This window comes from Giraffa tippelskirchi, chromosome 9, assembly GCF_054371585.1.
Source record: "Giraffa tippelskirchi isolate mGirTip1 chromosome 9, T2T-mGirTip1v1.2.pri, whole genome shotgun sequence".
Taxonomy (NCBI): Eukaryota; Metazoa; Chordata; class Mammalia; order Artiodactyla; family Giraffidae; genus Giraffa; species Giraffa tippelskirchi.
In genome coordinates this window covers 7666828-7684260 of record NC_137283.1, presented here as the reverse complement: position 1 = coordinate 7684260, position 17433 = coordinate 7666828, and the positions used below count along the sequence as shown (strand labels likewise).

General features: G+C 41.3%; 1 protein-coding gene and 1 long non-coding RNA gene across 35 annotated transcripts in view; one reads left to right on the top strand and one right to left on the bottom strand.

The window, feature by feature from the left end:
* Positions 1 to 5902, bottom strand: part of LOC145520560 (uncharacterized) — a 63225-nt gene extending 57323 nt beyond the window's left edge. The window contains exon 1 of the long non-coding RNA XR_014064583.1: positions 5677 to 5902. This is a non-coding gene — a long non-coding RNA (uncharacterized LOC145520560). The remainder of the gene's footprint in view (positions 1 to 5676) is intronic.
* CLASP2 (cytoplasmic linker associated protein 2) overlaps positions 4890 to 17433 on the top strand; it is a 170558-nt gene continuing 158014 nt past the window's right edge. For 29 of the 34 annotated variants that reach the window (XM_081527160.1, XM_081527158.1, XM_081527153.1 and 26 more), the window contains exons 1-2: positions 4890 to 5319; positions 14877 to 14955. In XM_081527160.1, coding sequence (XP_081383286.1) covers positions 5125 to 5319; positions 14877 to 14955 — 274 coding nt within the window. In that variant the 5' untranslated portion in view covers positions 4890 to 5124. Of the gene's footprint in view, positions 5320 to 5997; positions 6143 to 12900; positions 13036 to 14513; positions 14601 to 14876; positions 14956 to 17433 lie in introns of those variants that run through there. The other 5 variants (XM_081527169.1, XM_081527165.1, XM_081527164.1 and 2 more) reach the window with 3 other exon arrangements.

Here is a 17433-nt window from a genome sequence, read left to right as displayed (position 1 = left end):
TTCATGCAAAGATGGGCTCAATCAAGGACAGAAATGGTATGGGCTTAACAGAAGCAGAAGATATTAAGAAGAGGTGTCAAAAATACACAGAAGAACTATACAAAAAAGATCTTCATGACCTGGATAATCACAATGGTGTGATCACTCACCTAGAGCCAGACATCTGGAATGCGAAGTCAAGTGTGCCTTAGGAAGCATCACTACGAACAAAGCTAGTGGAGGTGATGAAATTTTAGTTGAGCTATTTCAAATCCTGAAAGATGATGCTGTCAAAGTGTTGCACTCAATATGCCAGCAAATTTGGAAAACAGCAGTGGCCACAGGACTGGAAAAGGTCAGTGTTCATTCCAATCCCAAAGAAAGGTAATGCCAAAGAGTGCTCAAACTACCGCACAATTGTACTCATCTCACACGCTAGTAAAGTAATGCTCAAAATTCTCCAAGCCAGGCTTAAGCAATACTTGAACCGTGAACTTCCAGATGTTCAAGCTGGATTTAGAAAAGGCAGAGGAACCAGAGATCAAATTGTCAACATCTGCTGGATCATCGAAAAAGCAAGAGAGTTCCAGAAAAACATCTATTTCTGCTTTATTGACTATGCCAAAGCCTTTGACTGTGTGGATCACAATAAACTGTGGAAAATTCTGAAAGAGATGGGAATACCTGACCTGTCTCTTGAGAAACCTGTATGCAGGTCAGGAAGCAACAGTTAGAACTGGACATGGAACAACAGACTGGTTCCAAATAGGAAAAGGAGTACATCCAGGCAGTATATTGTCACCCTGCTTATTTAACTTATATGCATAGTACATCATGTGTACAAGTGCCAAGCTGGATGAAGCACAAGCTGGAATCAAGATTGCCGGGAGAAATATCAATAACCTCAGATATGCAGATGACACCACCCTTATGGCAGAAAGTGAAGAAGAACGAAAGAGTCTCGATGAAAGTGAAAGAGGAGAGTGAAAAAGGTGGCTTAAACTCAGCATTCAACAAACTAAGATCAAGACATTGGTCCCATCACTTCATGGCAAATAGATGGTGAAACAATGAAAATAGTGAGAGACTTTATTTTTTGGGTTCCAAAATCACTGCAGATGGTGACTACAGCCATGAAATTAAAAGACACTTGCTCTTTGGAAGAAAAGCTATGACAAACCTAGACAGCATATTAAAAACATAGACATTACTTTACTGACAAAGGTCCGTCTAGTTAGAGTTATGGTTTTTCCAGCAGTCATGGATGGATGTGAGGGTTGGACCATGATGAAAGCTGAGTGCCAAAGAATTATTGCTTTTGAACTGTGGTGCTGGAGGAGACTCTTGAGTGTCCCTTGGACTGCAAGATCAAATCAGTCAGTCCTAAAGGAAATCAGTCCTGAATATTCACTGGAAGGTCTAATGCTGAAGCTTCAATACTTTGGTCACCTGATGCGAAGAACTGACTCACTGGAAAGCCCCTGATGCTGGGAAAGATTGAAGGCAGGAGGAGGGGATGACAGAGGGTGAGATTGTTGGATGGCATCACTAACTCAATGGACACGAGTTTGAGTAAGCTCCAGGAGTTGGTATGGACAGGGAAGCCTGGTGTGCTGCAATCCAAAAGTTGGACGTGACTCAGCAACTGAACTGAAATGAACTGAAAGCAAGTGAGGGAATTCCAGAAAAACACTGATTTCTGTTTTATTTACTATGCTAAAGCCTTTGCCTGTGTAGATCAGAACAAATGCGGAAAATTCTTAAAGATACGGGAATCCCAGACCACCTTACCTGTCTCCTGAGAAACCTGTATGTGGGTCAAGAAGCAATAGTTAGGACCTTACATGGAACTGACTGGTTCAAAATTGGGAAAGGAGTACGATAAGGCTATACATATTGTCATCCTGTTTATCTAACTTATATGCAGAGTATATTACACAAAACGCTGGGCTGGCTGAGTCACAAGCTGGAATCAAGACTGCTTGGAGAAATATCAGCCCCTCAGATATGCAGATGATACCACTCTAATGGCAGAAAGGGAAGAGGAACTAAAAAGCCTCTTGATGAGGATGAAAGAAGAGAGTGAAAAAACTGGCTTAAAACTCAACATTCCAAAAACTAAGGTCATGACATCTGGTCCCATCACTTCTTGGCAAATAGAAGGGGAAAAAGTGGAAGCAGTGACAGATTACATTTCCCTGGGCTCCAAAATTTCCTGCAGACAGTGATTGCATCCATGAAATTAAAAGATGCTTGCTCCTTGGAAGGAAAGCTATGACAAACCTAGACAGTATATCAAAAAGCAGAGACATCACTTTGGTGACAGAGGTAGGTATAGTCAAAGCTATGGTTTTTCCAGTAGTCATGTGTGGATGTGAGAAATGAATCACAAAGAGGGCTGAGTGCCAAAGAATTGATGCGTTCAAACTGTGGTACTAGACAAGGCTCTTGAAAGTCCTTCGAACTGCAAGGAGATCAAACAAGGCAATCTCAAAAGAAATCAACCCTGAACACTCATTGGAAGGCGTGATGCTGCAGCTGAAGGTATAATCCTTTGGCCACCTGATGTGAAGAGCTGACTCAGTTGAAAAGACCCCTGATATTGGGAAAGGTTGAGGGCAGGAGGAGAAGGGGGCGGCAGAGGGTGAGACGGTTGGTTACATAGCATCACTGAATGGACATGAATTTGAGCAAACTCTGGGAGAAAGTGAAGGACAGGGAAGCCTGGCATGGTGCAGTTCATGCGGTCACAAACAGTCAGACACGACTTAGCGACTGAACAACACAACAACAACCCTTAGGAAAGGAACCTATAGACAGCAAGGAACAGTTACTACAGTAGTTGATTTAGGCCCAATTGCAGGGAAATTACAGCTAATTAACAATGGAAGAAACTTTACATCATGATACAAAGAGAAACAGAGTAATATAGGGGAAAAAAACTCAGAGTAAATACAGAAAAGGTTTCTTTAGATTTGGAGAGTGTATTATTATTGTTTTTGTTTTTATTTTGTTAATGTGAACATTTCAAGCATTTCATTAAATTCATTCATTTATTCAGCTTAAATTGATTGAGCACCCATTATTTGTCCAGCACCATCCTAGGGAAAACACAAATGATCTTGGAGTTCTTGTGTAATAGAAGAGACAGATATTTAAAATTATTAAATTGTGGCTGGAAATAATTAGCAGGAAGCTAAATACCGTGTCCATTTAGAATGTATTCTAGACCAGTTTACACCCACTAACATGACTTCCATACGTTGGCCACCTGATTCAAAGAGCTGACTAATTTGAAAAGACCCTGATCCTGGGAAAGATTCAGGGCAGGAGGAGAAAGAGGGGCAATAGAGGATGAAATGCTTGGATTGCATCACCAATTCAATGGACATGCTGCTGCTGTTGCTAAGTTGTTTCAGTCGTGTCCAACTCTGTACGACCCCATAGACAGCAGCCCACCAGGCTCCTCCATCCCTGGGATTCTCCAGGCAAGAACACTGGAGTGGGTTGCCATTTCCTTCTCCAATGCATGAAAGTGAAAAGTGGAAGTGAAGTCGCTCAGTCATGTCTGACTCTTAGCGACCCCATGGACTGCAGCCTACCAGGGCTCCTCTGTCCATGGGATTTTCCAGGCAAGAGTACTGGAGTGGGTTGCCATTGCCTTCTCCCAGCTGTATTCTATGTGGTCGAAAATAGTTGGATACAACCGAGCGACTGAACAACATTATCAGGGATAAAACCAATCACCCCAACCATACAAAATATTGTGGAGGATGTGGAGCAACTGGTACTTCTGAGCACTGCTGATGGGAGTTTAATATGATACAGACATTTTGGAAAACAGTTCAGCAGTTTCTTCTAAAGTTAAACATACCCTTATCACACAGACCTAGTAATTCCAGTACTTGGTATTTACCGAAGAGAAATGAAACCTTGTGTCTCCACAATGACTTGTACACTAGCGGTTGTGGCTGGTCACAGCCGAAAAACTGAAAAATGAAACAGTGCAAATGTCTATAACAGGTGACTGGGTGACAAACTATGGTGCTTCCATATAAGGACTAGTACTCAGCAATAAAAAGGGACTACTGACACACCCACAGCACTGGATCAACCCCAAAACATACTAAAGGGAAAAGCCCAACTCAGTAAAAGCACAGACTGTATGAAGTCACGTGAAATTAAGTAATACGGAAACCTATGCTACAGCGATAGAAATCTGATTAGTATTTCCTGGCAAGGCAGTGGTTATTGACTTGGAAGTTCCTGGAACTTCCTGGAGTGATGGAAATATGCTCTATCGTTCCTAGGATGGTGGTTATTCACACTGGTGAATACTTTTGCCAAAACGCATGGACCACTTAAAATCTGTGCATTTTAGTCTGTGTAAATTAAACTTTTTTTTTTTTTTAAAGCATAATCAGATGGCAACCCAACAAGTGGTGGTGGCTGGCAGCAGGGGTCTTTATTAATATATTTTTTTAATATAAGAAAGTGTATTCTACAAAAAACCAAAAATCCCCAAACCCAAACAAACCAACAAAAAAATAGTAACAACAACAACAACAACAAACCCAAACGCCCAAAGCCTAAAAAAAAAAAACAACCCAGATCTGGGAGTGTGGGGTTAGGGAAGGGGGAATTCCAAGTCAAAGAAACTTTCCCAAATTGATTTCAAGGGAAGGAGAACTTGAAAGAGTCTAAGATTTTACAAGGCGACGGCTGAGTGCTGAGGTGGCGGATGGCAGAGAATCGTCGGCTTACTGTGGGTGCCAACCCAGACCGACCGCAACTTCCCCAGAGGCTCCACGACCCCCAGCAGCGCCCGCTGCGGCCGCCGCCTCCGCGAACCTTGTGTGCGGGCGGGCGGGCGCTCACCGGCGTCGCGCTGACGTCACGCGCGCGCTGACGTCGCCGGCGGCCGCGGCCTCTGAAGCGGGTTGGGGCGCGGGGGGCGCCGAGTTTGACTAGTTTGGGGGGCCGCTGGGCGCCTGGCGCTGCTCCCGCCGCCCGCCGCGCCCCGCGAGCCGCGCCTCGGCCGGACCGAGCGCGTCCCGCCCGTTCCCGCGGGGCCCCGCTCTGGCGGCTGGGCGGCGCTCGGCGAAAGTTGGCCCCTCACGAGCGGGCGGGCGGGCGGCCGCGGCCATGGAGCCCCGCGGCATGGAGTACTTCAGCGCCCAGGTGCAGCAGAAGGACGTCGGCGGCCGCCTGCAGGCCGGCCAGGAGCTGCTGCTCTACCTCGGCGCCCCCGGCGCCATCCCGGATCTGGAGGAGGACCTGGCCCGTCTGAGCAAGACGGTCGACGCGCTCACCGGCTGGGTGGGCTCGAGCAACTACCGGGTAAGCGGCGGCTGCGCGGCCTGGCGGGGCACGCCCTCTCCCGCCGGCCCTTTAATCCCGGACGTGCTTGGGCCGCCGGGTGGGCCCCCGGGCACCTCCGAACCGCCCCGCGGACCCTGGGTCCCCCGACTTGCCCGCTCCGGCGAGCCTGCCTCTCCGAAAGCGAGCGGGAGTCCACCTTCCCACCAAGACCAACTTTTTCCACGGTTGTGAGCAGCGGCAGATTCAGCGATTCCGTGACACCGTGCGGAGTTCCTTGGCATTAGGACATTATGTTTCAACACCTATTTTAAAAAATCAGTGATCATTTACATACGTAAAAGTGTAGCAGACCCTTTATTATACATTCGTTCGTACCTGTGTAACACTACCCAGGGCGAGACGTAGGACAGGAAGATTCAGGTTTTAAGTTCAAAAGAGATGTCAAGTTAATCCTTTTGAATTAGCATTTTTATCCTACTTAATCGCCTGGTTTCTTTTTTCTTATATAATTTTTTCTGTTTCTGAAAGGTTGTGCTTTTCGTGTCTAAAGCATCTTTAGAGCGTAATAAGGTGCCTGATTAAGGTTACCGTTAAATCTAGTGAAAAGATTCTGACTTCATGGCATTATTTATTTGCTTTTCGTTTACAGTCGACGTAAAACAATTGAACGCTCTGTGTCATTTTGTTTTGCCGCAGTTGAGGACTGACTCGGATTTGAAACCGTGCCGTGGCAGGTTAGCTGATACTGGCAAAAAATAAAAAGATGAGGTACGAGAAGGAATGAGTGTTTCAGAAGAGCCGGTATTAGGCAGGTTGTAATGTAGCCACGTTGGGAGACCAGGTAAATTTTCTGTAATCAGCCTGTACTGTGGTTTTTAGCAGTAACTTTGCTTTCTAGTCTTCTGGTGGCAGTGTTGGTTTAAAATGCTGGTCCAAGCATCGTGTGGTTGAAGTGATTCTTCTTAGTAACAGATACTTATAACAGCGAATAGGCTGTACTTTGAAAGCATCATCATCGTAGAGAAGAAAGGGAAACTCTAAAATTATTGTGCAGATTTAATGATGAAACGTAAGAGTTTTGGAAGGGTTTGACTTTTTACAAGGATAATAAGCAGCTTGAGAATTAACCACCTCAGTGTTCCATTATATACTGCTTCTGTATTATTTTTAAAAACTTTGGGAAAAGTTAGTGTTTAAGAATACACCATTACTGTTTAGAGGATTAGTCTTATTACTTTGGAAGAAACGACCTAAATTTACTTGCACTCTAAGAAGGGCATACGCACTTAAGATAGTTGATTTTGTGTTGTAGCCTAGGCTGTTGTAGAAAGTTGGCTCTTTGGTAACACTTACTCCTATTGCCACCTGAAGGTCCTTGTGTCACCCCTATGCTGCCTGTAGTAGAATTGGCATTTGGGCCATTTCACTCCTCAGAGGTACCATCAGTGAATAGCAGTTGAGCGGTCCCATCTCTTGAAACATATTCTTAGCTTCTGTGATTCCACAGTATCCTGCTTTTTCTTCGATGTCTCTGCGCAGAACTTCTACTCATCGCTTTGTTTTTCCTTTAACTGGTCCTTCAGAGTGAGACTTCATCAGGGACCTGACTCAAGTTCTTATCTCTTTACTGCACATTCTCTCCATGCTCCTGGGTAGATACTGTAGCCTGAGACAATTTTAGAAATCAGAAGAGAACTCCCATAACCTCACCTACAGACTTCCTTTTGTGCCCCTGTCACTCTGCCTTTTCTGTTACAGTGAACAAATTGCCTTTCTCACTTCTACCAATCCCTCCACATGGGTATTGAAGGCATGTGTATCCATGCCCTCCTGTCTCTTCCTAAGGACGTGAATTCATCAATTTGGACCTCTCCTGCCTGAATCATTATTCCTCTCCTTTCTACTGAATTCTATAGTATAAGACCTTTTCTGACATTGTTCGGGAGAAGGCATTCTAATTAGTTTATTTGAAATTTATATACTGAGTTACCAAGCTAAGTCATCATTTTTTACTGAAGGTACAATGACTATTGAAATCTTTTGAAAAAAGTGTAACAGTTTTTTGAATATACACACAAATAGAAGTGTACTTGAACTTCAGATTATGCTGAACAAAATAAAGTTTTTCTTCGGATTCGTTAGTACTTCACAATTTGAGTGTCTTTAATAACAGTCATTGCTTCAGTGAATTTGAGTGAATATACTTAATGCTAAGTATTATTCCAGATATTGAGGACCCACCTATGAACAAGACTAGAAAGGCTTATTCACTCAGCTTCATTTGGGCGTTAATTAAGGACCTACAATGTGCAGACACTTCTGGGCACTTGAGATACAGAAGGGAATGGCAACCCATTCCATTATTCTTGCCTGGAGACCCATGGACAGAGGAGCCTGGTGGGCTGTATATATAGTTCATGGGATCACAGAGTTGGACACAACTGAGCGACTAACATTATTACATGAGGACCTATCATGTACGGACATTCTTCTTGGCACTGGGATATAAGAGTGAAAAAACGACAGAAGTCCTTGCCTTTGTGTGCTTGGATTCTCGTGGGGGCGGAGGAATAAACAAGATAAATAACTGGTGTCTCTTCTGTGTTAGATGATGATAAATGCTTTGGAGAAAAACAGTGAAGGGAATAGGAGCATTGGGTAGGATGCAGATGTGTGAATTTTAAATTGTCGCTGAAGACCTCACTGACGGAGTGATTTAAAGCGGGGGAGTGAGATTGCTGCTGTCATGGAGATCCTGTTAGAAAGAGGAAGGCAGATGGGTATACAGATTAGTTCCATGCAACAAGTGCTTATGAATCAACTGATGTGAAAGAATGAGGTGAAGATGAGACTGTTTGGGATGTAAAGGAAGTGAGGTGAAATTTGAGTACATTTAGGAAAGATACTGGAGTGAAGAATGCCTTTGGGCAGAGGAAACCACAGATGCAGAGAACTTAGTTCTGCTGAGGAACATAAAGTAGGCCGGTGTGGCTAGAGTTTCCAAGTGAGTTGAGGTGTTCAAAGAGGTGAAACTGAGGAGGCAGGTAGAAAGAGCTGTATAGGATTTTATTCTAAATCATTGGAGGGTTTTTACTTGGAGGTTTGGCTCCTTTGTGAGGAGTGGACAGTTCAGCAAAAGAATCGGAGAGTTGGTGGCTCAGACTGGTTTGGTTACAGTGGCAGAACTTGAGAAGTGAGAGATTGGGGTGTGATTTAGTGGTAGAGCCAACAGCATTGAGTATGAGGGTTGACAGAGAGGAATTGGGGATCACTGCATTGCTTAAGCACTACTAGAGGGTACTATTTACTGAAATGGGGAAGACTGAGAAAACAAGTCAGGTGAAGGAAGTAAAAAGTTAGGTTTGAGAAGGTTGTTTGACATCCAAGTTGAGATGTTAAACAGACAGTTGGGATCTTCAGCTGAGTGGAGAAATCATTAATTGAAGGTTGAAAAATGTGTGAATACGTATGTATATTATATAAAATATATATGTTCTGGCATTTGATTTTGGTAAGTCCTGTGATTTTAGGAGTCCTCAAATTTAAAAATGATATTATAGCAATAAAAATGTTCCTTGTAAAATGCAGTTAAATATGATAACCACCATTTAAAGAGTCCTTAGTGAGTACCAGGCATTGTCTCAGACACTTTATTTCCATTATCTCATTTAATCTTTAAGATGGCCTTAGAAAGCCAGTACTGTTTCCTCATTGTGTAGAAAAGGTGTAAGTATCTTGGCTTAGTCCTAGACCTGGTAAATTTGTAGAGTACTTGAACCAAGGGACGTCAGAATTTTCCTTTCCTTTTCTGTGCTTTGGTAAACCTCTTCAGCATCCTATCATTTGTCATCTCTTCTCTCACTTTTTTATTTTGTCTATCTGTAAATGTAATAATAAGTTGACTCTCAAAATGGAAAAAACACTAAATAGCATTTATAACTGTGTAGTGCTGGGCTAGTAACATGCTAGGATTTCCAGTCTTTTCTTGGAATCCAAAATCACAGCTCTTTTACCACTTGAAGGATGATGCTACTACCTTCCAATGTTAGCAAAACCTTGATTGTATATCTTATAAACCATCAATTTCTTACAGTGTACTATTATTTTTGTTTGCAGTCTGTCTGTATATATGGATCTTGTCTTTTTCTCTTACCTGCCACATAGGAAGAACATCCAGGTTTTTAACTTTCTACTGCTCACATTGTTCTTTTGGATTGTCACCTTGTATGTGTGCGTGGGAGTTCTGTAGGGTGGTGATTATGAACCCTGTCCAATTTAGTGCCCCCCCCCCGCTTTTTTTTATTTTTTGGCTGCACCACATGGCATGTGAGATCTTAGTTCCCTGGCCGGGGATCAAACGCATGCCTCCTACAAAGAAAGTATGGTGTCTTCACCACTGGACTGCCAGGAAAGTTGCCAGTACCCTCTTTTCATGCTCCCCCTTACAATCCTAAAATAAAGTTTATAGATAATACTCAATTCACATCATTTCAAAAAATCCCAATAAGTCCTCACTGTACTATCGAGGAAAATTACATATAGTTACAATGAGATAAAATGTTTCAGTATATAAATGTGCCAGCTTGATTACCCAGGAAGACATAATGCTAGTCAGATGGCTGCCCCAGTACATATTGCTGTAAATGTTACCACTGCCAATTCGGACCACTACAGGTGTGTGGTTGCTGGTGGTTCAGACTTTACAAGTGGCATTACTGTCAGTGATTGTGATATTCTGGAACTGTAAATTCTGACCCTTGTTTCATTCCTTTTGCATAGTTTGTATAATTCTTTATTTACTAATTGTCAGAATAATGAGGTAAAAATAACCAGCATGCTCCAGTGTTGGCCAGATAGTTTTTGTTATCATACGAAGTCTTGCATTTAAATATGTCTAATACATTTCAAGTTCCTTAACCAGGGATTGAACCCATGCCCCCTACAGTGGAAGGGTGGAGTCTTAACCACTGAATCTTCAGGGAAGTTCCCAGTTATTATTCTTATTAATATCCAAACTGTTCTGTCACATGACCCTAAGAATCTTTGATAGTCTTTGCTCTCTGGTATCATGAGATCATATTCCTGCCCCTGCCCTGGAATCAGCTACTTGATTCCTTCTTGTGGGAAATGGTATGTGGAAACTACAACGTGGGTGCTGACAGAACTTACTGTTACTCATTTGATCTTTGTTTCTAGATTTTTTTTCAATGAAGAGGGCTAGGTTTAGTTTAATTTTAAAGAATAATATTTCTTGAGTTCATACTGATATTCAGATTCAAGACTGTAGTTTTTGCTATTTTTATATATCTTCCATCTATATCTCCTTTTATCAACAGAAATTCTAAATAACATTGACAGTTTCTCTTTTGCAGAGTTTTGTTTTTGTCTTTAGGGTATATCCCACTAGAGAGGGACAGTCAAATTGCTTTATTTTAAAGTCACTTGGAATAGTCTTCTGTGTGATTATGTGTTAATTGAGTATACATTTCAGTTTACTTGGGCTTTCCTGGTGGCTCAGATGGTTAAGAATCAGCCTGCAGTGTGGGAGACCTGGGGTTGATCCTGGGTTGGGAAGATCCTTAGAGAAGGCAATGGCAACCCACTCCAGTATTCTTGGCTGGAGAATTCCATGGACAGAGGAGCCTGGGTGGGCTACAGAGTTCATGGGGTCTCAGAGAGTTGGACACAACTGAGTGACTAACACCAGCATTATGTTTACTTATTTTATTTCATTTTCAATGAAATAAGTTATTGCTGCAAAGAAGGTATATTCAAAATAGTCTAATTTCTTTGTCTGTGACTTATATCCTATTCCCAGCCGTAAAAATTTTTTTCTGATTATCTTTCCATTGTTGTTATTTTTTAAACATTCATAACTATATCCCTTAATATTTGTAGCCCTCTTTTAAAAATTTCTTTTAATTAAAAATTTTTAATTGGAGGAAAGTTGCTTTACAACATTGTGTTACTTTCTGCTGTATAACAATGTGAATCAGCTATAAGTATACATATATTCCCTTGCTGTTGAGCCTCCCTTCCACCTCCGACCAGTAGTCCCCTTTTTAAATATATATTAAATATGCGTTTCTCCAACTTGCTTTTTTTGCTTAATGTATCTAGGAGTTCATTGCAAAGCAAAAGTAGGGTAGCCCTCAATTTTATTTTTAAAGTGTCATAGTAGTCAGTATGGAGAAGGCAATGGCACCCCACTCCAGTACTGTTGCCTGGAAAATCTCATGGATGGAGGAGCCTGGTAGGCTGCAGTCCATGGGGTCTCGAAGAGTCGGATGCGACTGAGCGACTTCACTTTCACTTTTCACTTTCATGCATTGGAGAAGGCAGTGGCAACCCACTCCAGTGTTCTTGCCTGGAGAATCCCAGGGACAGGGAGCCTGGTGGGCTTCCGTCTGTGGGGTCACACAGAGTCGGACACGACTGAAACGACTTAGCAGCAGCAGCAGGAGTAGTCAGTAGTGTGGATGTACCATAATATTTTGAATCTGTCTCATACTGATAAATGTTTGGGTAGTTTCCAGTCTCTTGCAATAATCTTTTTGTGTCTTATCTTAATTTCACTGGTATATCTTCAGGATAGATTCCTAAGTGAGATCTTACTAAGAGTGCATGTTTTTCCTGCTGATTTCAGATACTGCTTTCATCATCTATTAAATTTTGTGTATGAGTGTGTCTGTGCACTTCCAGTTAAGTTTTTAATAGCTTCACTGATGTAATTCACATGTTATATGGTTCACTCATTCCAGGTGCACACCTCATTGTTTTTTAGTGTATTTGCAGGTATGCATGACCACCAGCACAGTCAGTCTTAGAGCATTTTCATTACTTCAAAAAAAAAACCCTGTACCATTTAGCTGTTACCTTCCTATCCCCCTACATCCACTAGTCCTAAGCACTACTAATCTACTTTCTCTCTGTATGGATTTGTTTGTTCTGGACATTTCTAATAAATTGAATCACACAACATGTAACCATTTGTGTCTGGCTTTTTCACTTGTCAGAATGTTTTCAAGGTTTATCTGTGTTGTAGCTTGTATTCGTCATTACCGTGCTGTGTGCTTAGTCGCTCAGTCATGTCCGACTCTGCAACTCCATGGACTGTAGCTCGCCAGGCTCCCCTGTCCCTAGGGATTCTCCAGGCAAGAATACTGGAGTAGGTTGCCATGCCCTCCAGGGGATCTTCCCAGCCCACATCTCCTGCATTGCAGGCGGATTCTTTACTGTCTGAGTCACCATGAAGCCCATCAGTCATTACTATTTATGGCCAAATTGTATTTGATTGCATGCATAGAGCACATTTTGTTTGTTTATCCATCTGATGGCCATTTGGGCTTTTCTGCCTTTGGTCTGTAATGAATGATGTGTACTGACATTGGCACGCAAGCATCTATGTCCTGCTTTAATTCCTTTGGGTACATACCTAGGAGTGGAACTGGTGAGTCCTCATTGTTTCTGCACCGCTCCCCCCCCACCCCTGCCCAACTTTGTTGTTGTTGTTCAGTCGCTAAGTCATCTTTGACTCTTTGTGACCCCATAGACTGCAGCATGCCAGGTTTCTCTGTCCTCCACCATCTCCCGGAGTTTGTTCACATTCATGTACATTAAGTCAATGATGCTATCTAACCATCTCATCCTCTTCTGCCCCCTTCTTTTGCCTTCAGTCTTTCCCAGCACCAGGGTCTTTTCCAACGAGTTGACTCTTCACATCAGGTGGCCAAAGTACTAGAGCTTCAGCTTCAGCATCTGTTCTTCCAGTGGATATTCAGGGTTGATTTCCTTTAGGATTGCTTGGTTTGATCTCCTTGCAGTCCAGGGGACTCTCAAGAGTCTCCTCCAGCACCGCAATTCGAAAGCCTCCATTCTTCAGCACTCAGCCTTCTTTATGGTCCAACTCTCACATCTGTACATGACTACTGGAAAAACCATAGCTTTGACTATATGGACCTTTGTTGGCAAAGTGGTGTCTCTGCTTTTTAATATGCTGTCTAGGTTTGTCATAGCTTTTCTTCCAAGGAGCAAGCATCTTTTAATTTCAGGGCTGCTGTCACTATCCACAGTGATTTTTGGAGCCCAAGAACACAAAATCTGTCACTGCTTCCACTTTTTCCTCTTCTATTTGCCATGAAGTGATGGGACTAGATGCCATGATCTTAGTTTTTTGAATGTTGAGTTTGAAGACAGATTTTTCGTTCTTGTCTATCACCCTCATCAAGAGGCTCTTTTAGTTCTTCATTTTTTTGCTGTTAGAGTGGTATCATCTGCATATCTGAGGCTGTTGATACTTCTGCAATCTTGATTCCAGCTTGTAAATCACCTAGCCATACACTTGAGGCTTTCTCTTTTCTCTTGTACTTCATAGAGGGGTTTTCTCCTTTCCCCAGTGGTAAATTGTGGTTGCTTCTTCTTATCTTGCTGACTCGTTTATGAGTAGTAGGGCTATTCTGTTTTCCTGGTCCAGCTTTGGTCTTAGGAACCCTCTGTCCCTGATCCTTAAGGTAAAGCTTTATCAGAAATCCTGCCCCTCCTCAACTGGAAAGCTTTAATCATGAGAGCCCAGCATGGTTTTCTGCTCCTACCCTTGAAGTAGAAGGCTTTTTTTTTTTTTTCCCTTTTCTCTCTACTTGGTAGTTGTTAGTTTTTACCTCTGTCCAGGAGGATAACAGTGTTTCTCTTTCCATCTGTAGCTTCAGACTTTTGTTTCTTATGGGACAAGGAACTGGAAAAGGTTTGTGATTTGCTTGCAGAGGTAGCTACTCCTTCCTACCAAGACCTGTAACTACCAAGAGATTTTCTCTGATCTCCCCCCCTGTTCTCAGTCTTAATTATGAGTGTCTAGTGGAGGTTTGTGGAGAAAACCTGAAAGCAGATGTGAACTCTCCTTGTGTCGCAGCTAATAGGTTTCTGTATTTTCATGCTAACCCACACTCCAGTAATAACAAGGAGTTGAATATACCTGAATTCTTTTTACCCACTTGTATTGTGGCTTCATCTTGCTTCTGTCCTCTTCCACGTGTGACCTACTGCTTATGTCTCATCTCTCCTTGGCATCTGTCTTTCCTTAAGATTTCAAGCTAGATGATTATTCTACAACCATAGCTTTCTAAATGGATTCAAAAATAATTAGGGTTTTGTTGATTATTTGGCTTTTTCTTGTTTACAGTGGGAGTGATAATTTTTTTCCGGTTTCTTCATTCCAGAAGCTGGAATTCCTCTGTAATTAAATGTGCTGTTTTTGCTTAAATGTTTCATTTAAGAAACATTTCAACATTACAGGAAAGTTTCAGGTATAGTCCATGAACTCCTGTGTACCCTTTACCTAATTCACCAGTTATTAATATTTTGCCAAATAGGCTGTATCACTCTTCCTGTATTTGCATATTATTATTGTTATTGGCCATTTAAGAATAGTGTGCCCTAAGCTCATGACTGTTCACCCTGAATATTTCAGTGTCTTTTTGTTTAACTTGGTAATAGATGAAGATCTTTATGTCACAGTTACATACTGTTATTATAATGTGCATCTGTAATTTGTATTCATTAAAATTTCTTTCTATCTGTAGGTGTCATTAATGGGATTGGAAATTTTAAGTGCCTTTGTGGACAGATTGTCAACACGATTTAAGTCCTATGTAGCAATGGGTAAGTTAATTTTATTTACAAATTATTGTAGTGTTTGGCATACTGACTTTTTCACAGTTTTTATTTAACAGAATTAGTTCTCTGTAAATACACAAATGTAAGTGTATACAACTCAGAGATCCACTACTTAGCATTTTAGTTTGCTGAGACATGAAAGATTTTAAACCTATTTAAATAAACATGTTTCCTTTAAGACAAAAACAAAAGCAAAAAAATTACCGAATATATATCCTAATAGATTTTTACTTCGTATTTCAGATTACTTCACTGTATCTTTTACTTTTTTGTAACATTAATAATTTATAACATAATTTGCAGCACCACTTTTCAGCCTTATCTTTGGTGAAGGGTCAGTTTTTTCATTGCTAGTCTATTGCAGACCAGTATTTTATAAAATATACAAATAAATTATAGCAAAACGAAATGAAAAAAAAAATACAAGGCTCAATTTTTTATTGTGAGAATCAACAAATGTAAAATTTACTTTGGTCACATTGTTCCCAAGCCTTGTTTTAGAAAAACTCACTGTCTTGACCACAAGATGTTTGTAGACTGGTCCCGGGCTGCTGGCCATACTCTGAACAGCACTTCTGGTGTGTCTGCAGTCCAGAATGCTGTGCTGGTATCACGCTTTTGTATAGTAGTTGGATGGCAGAGTGGGCTTTGACTTACCTTCCCAACCTAAGTGACCTTTGTGTGCCTTTTGGAGTGCTTCAATGAGTGGGTTTGGTCCTATTATATAGAAATGTATCTAAGGGTAACCTCAGATGTTGGTGATTTCTTTTATGGATTCAGTTAATGCCTCACAGTGTATCATCACCCTTATTTTCAAATTATCTTTTGTCAGGTTCATGTTCAGTATGCCACTCAATTCTGCCAATTTATGCCTTTATTTTGATTGCCTCTTCTTTCAGTGGAAGTTTCTTAGTGACTGCCCCTATCTGTATTATTTCCTTTTTAATCAGTACCTGGTTCCAATTCAGTCTTTGTATGAATAGCTTCTGAAAAGATGATTTTTGAAACTGTCAGTCTCCTGGTTAAAATCCTGTGATGATATTAACATGTGTTACTTGCTTATGTATTATCTTAAAGTATTTTGATTAACATTTAGGAAATTTTACATAATTCATATTTGCAGCTTTTCTTGAAAAATTGGCCAGTGCGGCAACCCTGATCTTCTTTCCATTCCCACATAAGAATATTGGCAGAAGCTCTGCTGTAGCTTCCTCTTTGTCTGGGTCATGAGCTTTCTAATCCTTAAGTTCCTCCCTTCTCCTCTTGTCTCCTCAGAACTGGAATTTTGGTTACAATACACAGAGGTTGGAATATGGCAGTTCTCAGATCTGGTTCATTTTTGGTGTCTCTGTTACCTCCTTGACTGTAGGCATCTGAATTTGTGACCCCTGCCCTATCAGTTGTTGCAGACAATATTTCAGACTTCAGAGTAATTCTAGGTATTCCGTATCACACTTATTTCTCACACATAACCAGATGGAGTTTGATATATGTACTGACTGCTTGAATTTAGGTACTGTGGAAGTATTAGGACCAGAATCCTCATTTGCTGCCTCCCAGGACTATCCTGTTTTCAAAACCTATTTCTGATTTTGCTGTCCTTGGAGTTTCAGCCTTCTCAGCCCATATGACTCTTCTCCACCTCAGCAGCCTTATTTATTTGTGATCGTCAGTAAATGCTCTCCACTTTTGTTAATCAGAAACTTGCTCACTCTTGTTGGTTCTGGCTTAACTTGTTTATGCCTCTGCTATGCTGTTCTTTCTTTTTCAAATTTCTTTTCTCCAGGGTCCTTCCTTTCTCTTTTAATGGTTTGCTTCTGATTTCAGTATCTGAGAGCTTTTCAGATTAATCTCACCCAGTACTGAATTTTTCTTTACTTCATGATTCTATACCCTTAAAAATTAATTAATTAGATTAAGTTGTTTTTGTTGGTTAGTGTGTTTTGTATATATTTCCTACATAGCTACACGGTCTTATGTGTGTGTAGCTTTTTATCTGTTAATCTCTTATTCTTTTTGTTTACCCCTGTGCATTTACTGTTAGTGTTGTTTTCACTTTAAACCCTAAGTGTTCATTATTGTTCTTAGTGAAACTTGAGCTTGTTATTACTTGAGAGTCAGTGTGATATAATAGGAATATTTCATCACCGTTTTGCTACCATTTATTGAATGCCCACTTTTTATCCATTTACTGGGCTTCTCTGCTTTACATAAATGAAAGATTATCCTCAAATAATTATTTCTAATTTGTGTGACAAATTACCTCTACAAGATAGGCTGCAGTGTATCTTTGTGCTCTTAAAGAGACATAGTACTAGACTAAGAATCCCAGAGTTGACTTAAAGAATCTGCCTGCAATGCAGGAGACCCGGGTTTGATCCCCGGGTTGGGAAGAGCCCCTCAAGAAGAGAATGGCTACCCACTCCACTGTTCTTGCCTGGAGAATTCCACGTCGAACATGAC